Source organism: Charadrius vociferus, unplaced genomic scaffold (genome assembly GCF_000708025.1).
Source record: "Charadrius vociferus isolate BGI_N301 unplaced genomic scaffold, ASM70802v2 scaffold636, whole genome shotgun sequence".
Lineage (NCBI taxonomy): Eukaryota > Metazoa > Chordata > Aves > Charadriiformes > Charadriidae > Charadrius > Charadrius vociferus.
In genome coordinates this window covers 1,626,762-1,632,155 of record NW_009649189.1, presented here as the reverse complement: position 1 = coordinate 1,632,155, position 5,394 = coordinate 1,626,762, and the positions used below count along the sequence as shown (strand labels likewise).

The 5,394-nt window shown below is 61.4% G+C and overlaps 2 protein-coding genes across 2 annotated transcripts in view; both read right to left on the bottom strand.

Moving 5' to 3' along the window:
- The window catches only part of TBL2 (transducin (beta)-like 2), a 6,784-nt gene extending 5,198 nt beyond the window's left edge, over window positions 1-1,586 (bottom strand). The window contains exons 1-3 of the mRNA XM_009888894.1: window positions 1,524-1,586; window positions 660-789; window positions 139-212 (exon numbers count right to left, since the gene is read on the bottom strand). Of these exons, the coding sequence (XP_009887196.1) occupies window positions 139-212; window positions 660-789; window positions 1,524-1,586 (267 nt within the window). The remainder of the gene's footprint in view (window positions 1-138; window positions 213-659; window positions 790-1,523) is intronic.
- Window positions 1,587-1,625: 39 nt separating this feature from the next.
- MLXIPL (MLX interacting protein-like) overlaps window positions 1,626-5,394 on the bottom strand; it is a 19,386-nt gene continuing 15,617 nt past the window's right edge. The window contains exons 8-15 of the mRNA XM_009888893.1: window positions 5,300-5,379; window positions 4,618-4,691; window positions 3,963-4,149; window positions 3,171-3,283; window positions 2,864-2,983; window positions 2,450-2,577; window positions 1,937-2,089; window positions 1,626-1,776 (exon numbers count right to left, since the gene is read on the bottom strand). Of these exons, the coding sequence (XP_009887195.1) occupies window positions 1,626-1,776; window positions 1,937-2,089; window positions 2,450-2,577; window positions 2,864-2,983; window positions 3,171-3,283; window positions 3,963-4,149; window positions 4,618-4,691; window positions 5,300-5,379 (1,006 nt within the window). The remainder of the gene's footprint in view (window positions 1,777-1,936; window positions 2,090-2,449; window positions 2,578-2,863; window positions 2,984-3,170; window positions 3,284-3,962; window positions 4,150-4,617; window positions 4,692-5,299; window positions 5,380-5,394) is intronic.

Sequence of the window (5,394 nt, the reverse complement as noted above, 5' to 3'; positions counted from 1 at the left end):
CAGCCCAGCCCTGCTGGCCCTGCAGCCCTGCTGGGGGCTCCTTGCTGGCGTTGGTGGGCACTCATCTGGGTCTTGGCAAGGCTGGGAAAACTAGGAGGAGCCACCACCGTGGCCCATCCCCGCCACTGCTCGCGTTGCCTGCTCCGGGATGCAAGCCGGGTCGCTTAGGATAGAGGTGGAAATGCTCAGCTGCCGGAGGGAGCTCAGGACAGCTGCAGGGAGACATGGGACATGTAGCTGCCCCCTGTGCCTTGGGGGCTGGAAGGAGCCCAGGTGCACCCATCCCTCCAGCCTCCAGAACAACACAACAGCTCCCCCCCACAGCCCCCAGCAGCAAGGGCGAAGGGGAACCCACCCTGTGGGGCTTTGGGGAGGGCTACACCCTGCCCAGTGAGGACATGGGCTCTTGGGTTAAGGCAGCAGCAGCCAGCTCGGCTGGAGTGTGATGGGTGTGAAAGGAGTGTGGAAAAGCACGGAGTCCACAGCCCCAGGACGCCCCACCAGTACTTCCCTCCCATGCAGCAGAAGTGTGGCGCAGCGCCAGCCCTGCCACCCCCCAGGATGCCTCCATCCTTTCCCCTTTTGCTTTTCTGTCAGTCTGTGCCAGCGGGCCAGCCCAGCCTCTTCAAGGTGCCACAGACAGGAGGAGGGCCACCTACTTGGCCGAAGGGCTGGGAGGGAGCAGTGCTGGTCCAGCCAGGCGAGAGAGGTCTGGGTGAGGCTCTCCATGCTGGCCGTGGAGACCATGCCATTGAATGACTCAAAGAGGGGCCGGATGATGATACTGAACTGATGGGAGCAGAGGAGTTAAGGACCAGCCTTGCAAAGACTGTGGTCTCCCACCTGCCAGCTGTGGTGGTGTTTGTCCTGCAGGCAGCAGGACAAACCTCCCTGCCTGGCCATGGAGCAGACCTGCTGGTGCTTTCCCCAGCTGAGCCCCAGTCTGGGCACCAGTCTGTACTGCTGGGATGATGGGGACCTGAGTGTCATCCAGGGCAGGTAGTGGGAGAGCTGTGTAAGCCTCGTCATGACTGGGGCTGTCAGAAATGCTTGATTAGACACAAAACAACCCTTCCAGAGCTGATCAAGAAGCTGGCTAGCGCAGTGTCCTCTGAAGAGCCCAGGAGCAGGGCATGACACCAGCATGTCCAGTGTGTTCCCCTGGTGCTTGCAGGGACCACCACTGGGGACCGGTGATTTTGTGTGTGTAGTAATCCACAGCAGATGCCTCCACTATGAGCATGTCCTGGAGCTCATGTTGGCTTTAGCATCCTCAGTGTCCTGTGGAAGGAGCACTTCCAAACTCAGGATCAGGAGCCACCTCTGCCTTGCCTGGGCTGCCTGTACTGCATCAGACTGTGGCCAGCAAGGCCTGCCCATCCCTCTGCCCCTTGGGATTTTGTAGACCTCACAGTCTCTGCAGGCTTAATGGTCCCAATGTGTCTAATCCCTGCTTACGGAGAAGCAGGTCCAGCCATTTGACCACACATTCCCTGGCCCTTGGTCCCCTCCGTCCTTTCTACCGCATGGAGTCGAGACTTGTGTCCCAGGCATGGGCACACCTGGGTTTCCAGAGTGCGCCACATGGCTACCAAGGCCAAGCCATCATGTCCCCAGCTTTGTGTCTAATTCCTAGTTGATGGCTGCTGCCTCTCTGACTCAGTTGCCACATCACCAGCAGCTCTTCCCTGCATGAGCTCAGCTCCACTGGTGACTTCCCTTCTCCCCAAGGACCAGCCTTTTACTCCTACTCTGTTTGCATCATTGTAGCAGAAGCTTCACCCTAACCACAGCATCTCGGCATGTTCCCACCATTTGCCCTTGGTTGCGTAGCATCTTCCCATGGTTCTCAGAGCCTCTCAAGCTGGAGGGACCCCACAGACCTGGGAGGAGTGGGTTAACCAGAGAACCCAGTGTTTGGTGGAGGGGTCAGAGCAAGCAGCAAGCACTGGCCCCAAAGGATACGATCCAGAACTTCCAGTTCTGCAGTGTGGAGGAGCGGACGTACTCGTCGAACATGCTGCGCATCTGGTCAAAGCGCTGGCGTGTGATGGGCACCCCCGTGGCTGGCAGCTGCTCCTGGCACAGGCTGTGGGGTGCAAGCAGCACCATGGGTCTGTGTTGAGGGGGGGAGCTGCAGGGGCCACCCCATGGGGAGAGGGTCTGGTAGGACCGCAGCTCTCAGCAGGGCTGGGGAGGCAGTGTCCCCCTCCCAGGGCACCTGTGGGGCATGGCCCCACACTCTGGTCCCACACAGCACTGCCCCTTGAGCTTCTGCTCTGCCTCCAAAATGGGGTTTGAGCAGGGACAGAGCCAAATCCAAGTCCTGGGAGGTGCTCAGGAGACTTGCTGTGTCCAGCTGCTTCCCTGGTGCTGCTGCTTGCCCTGCCTGGCTACCATGATGCAGGCAGTGGCTCCCTCCTGCCTCCCCCGGCCATGCCCCTCTTACTTGATGGAGCCATTGAGCTCCTCAATCTGCTCCCGCAGCCGCTGTGCCTCGTCCTGCAGGGCTGCCCGCTCCTGCTGCAGCTTGCAGATATACTCTGCTGTCTTCTGCAAGGTGGCGGCCTTGCTGACCTGCAGGGCCACAGGGGTGAGATGGCGAAGGGAGCCCCTGGGGTGGGCAGGATCTGGGGCACCCAGCCCTTCATGCAGTGGGGCTGGCAGTGTGAGGTGCAGTGTTCCACCCTGGCACGGCTGCACCACGTGGGTCTCCACGTGCCTGGTCTGGGCTCACAGCCTCCTGCCCCACGGGCCGGGGCAAGAGCCCCCTGCACAGGGGCGGATCAGGAACGCAGCATCCCGGGTGACACACCATGTCCCTTTGTGCCCAGGGCCGGTCCACACAGCCCTGGGTACTCACCTTGATGCTGGGCTGGGCGCTCAGTGTGCTCACCAGGCTGTGCAGTGTGTCAAAGCCCAGCTTGATGTTGAAGCGTCTCTTCTGCTCGGCAGAGATGTGTGTGATGCGGCGGCTCTCCACCTGTGGGCAAGCACTGTCAGGCACCTCCTGGCAGTGGGGAGAGCCCTGGGCCACCTGCCCCATCAGCGATGGGCTGGCCCAAAGCACGCAGCAAGGGTTGGGGGGGGAGTTTGGGGGGCAGCAGGAAAGGGGGTTGCATATGGAGATGGTGCCCCCATAGTGAAGTTAGCGCTTGCTCCGGCTGTACCTTGTTGGACTCAGACCTGCCCCGACGGGACACAGGGTGGTGCAGGGAGATGCCAGTGCCCAGCCCTACAGCGGGTCCTGGGGAAGCCTGGCTGGGCTTGGGCCAGTCACTGCCTGGGAAAGGAAAGGTGATGTTCTGAGGAGAGGGGCAGCAGTGGCAGCAGCCCCTCATGACTAGCTGACACCAGGGTCCCACGCTGGGATGGGTGGAGAGGAGCAACCTGCAGCGCTATCGCCACCCCTGAGCAGCCACCCCACTCAGCTGATGGGGATGCTCTGGTCCAGCGTCTGACCACGTCTTATCGCTTTGTCTTATCCCACATCCTGCTTATTTTACAACTGCTCAGAAATGGGAACAGTTGGGATGTGACATTTTAAATTCCTGGAAATCGCTAGGAAAGAGTCCTGAGGGCAGCAAGGCTGTGGTCTGCAGCACCAAACTGAAACTGGGAATGACACCAGAGCCTGGTTTCCAGCCTCCGCACTGGTTTCTGCGGGTGAAAGCAGGGTGCTTCCTGCTCAAAAACCAAGCTCTGAGTGTTCAAAACCACAGTCTGACATTTTGCTCCTTTGTGTCTTTTCCTGTTTCTGCTTTTGGCCCTGGAGAAGGAGGCAGGTAAAGGGGTTGTGCAGAAAGAAATCACCCCCGCAGAAAGAAATCATCTGTGCTCAGCTGGGTAAATGTAAACAGCTGGGATTGAAGCCAAAATGAAACATTCCCACAATGGTTGGTCCAAGCTTCCTGCAGGAAACGCAGTGTCCTGTGGAGCTCCTTGGGGTGTCCCAGACTCACCACAAGCCGACGTGGGGGACAGCTGCTCCGCCTTGGGGACCAGCAGTGGGCCCGGCTGGGTGCCCGCCAGCGGTCCTGGCACCAGCACCTGCACTGCCTGGGAAGGGCTGGAGCCAGGAGCCAGCCCTGGGCTCAGCTGGGCCATTCTGGAGAGGCAGGTGGCAGGGACGTCGGGGACAGCACTTTGCTGCTGGGAGAAGGCAGAGGGAAGAGGGAGGTTGAGGGGCCAGTGCGGCATGCATGCAGGGGACCAGACCTTCCCCTTTGGTCAGTCGGTGCCTGGGCACTGACAGCCAAACACCCACGAGGGAAATGGTGAGTGGGACGTGCAGCCCTGTCCCCACGGGGCATCCGCAGGGGCAGCCACAGCCCCATCGCCCCCAGGCAGAATCGCCAGGAAAGGGGTTATGCAGCAGGAAATTCCCCATCTCTGCCCTGTTTCTTTTCTAGGAAAAAACACTCAGGTGACCCCTGGCACCCCCGGCCATGTGCCCCCCTTCGCCCCGTGCCTGTCCAGATCCATATTGCAATGGGTGACCCTACAGAGCCCCATCTCCTCACGCGCCCCATCTCTACCCCTGCCCCAGCAAGCAGGAGAAGGTACTTCCTGAGCTGGGGGGGCAATTCCCAACATGGGGGATAGGCAAGTGCTTACCAGGGAGACCGGGGACATGGGCATGAGTCCTGCATCCATTGGGTGTGGGGCATCCAGGGCTGGCTCCTGCTTGGCTGCAAGAGGGCAGGGAGCAGAAGTGTGCTGCTGCGTGGGGCTGTCAGGACTCAGGTGACCTTTCTGCCCCAGGGGACAGCCAGCCCGCAGCACCGGCATTGCTGGAGCCCCTTCCCTGCCCATCTTCCCCAGGGAAGGTTGAAGCAGCCCCTGGGGAGAGGTGCCTTTGCTCTCCGCAGTGGGGACATCCTTGGGAGCATCGGTGCAGGCAGAGACCCCCAGGCCCTCCCCAGCACAGCATGGGTCTGGATATGACAACTTCTGTGGGACCCGTCCAACTGTATGCATGGGCAGCAAGTCGGCCAGGACACTGGTGACCCCTCAGCCCATCTGTGGAGAACTGTGGAGACCAGGCTGGGGACATGAGGACTTTGCAGCAGTGGCTGTGGTCAAGCCCTGGGGCCGCCTGGGCCTCTCCAGGGGATGCTGGAGCTGGGGGGGATCCCCCTGGGAACAGCTTCACCCCTGGGTTTGGCTCTGCCCCACATCCCCAGCATTCAAACCCTGGGGAGAAAGTGGGCCCCCCAGTCTGATCCCCCCCACCCCAGGATCCCCCCCCTACCCCGGGCTCGGCCCTGCGCTCCCCACAGCCCCCCGGTCCCCTTACCCGTGGTCAGCAGCTGGCTCAGGCAGGGGTTGGGCATGGCCAGCCGGGGCGGCACAGGGGGGCCCGGGAGCGGCTTCACCCTTGTGGCCCCGGGG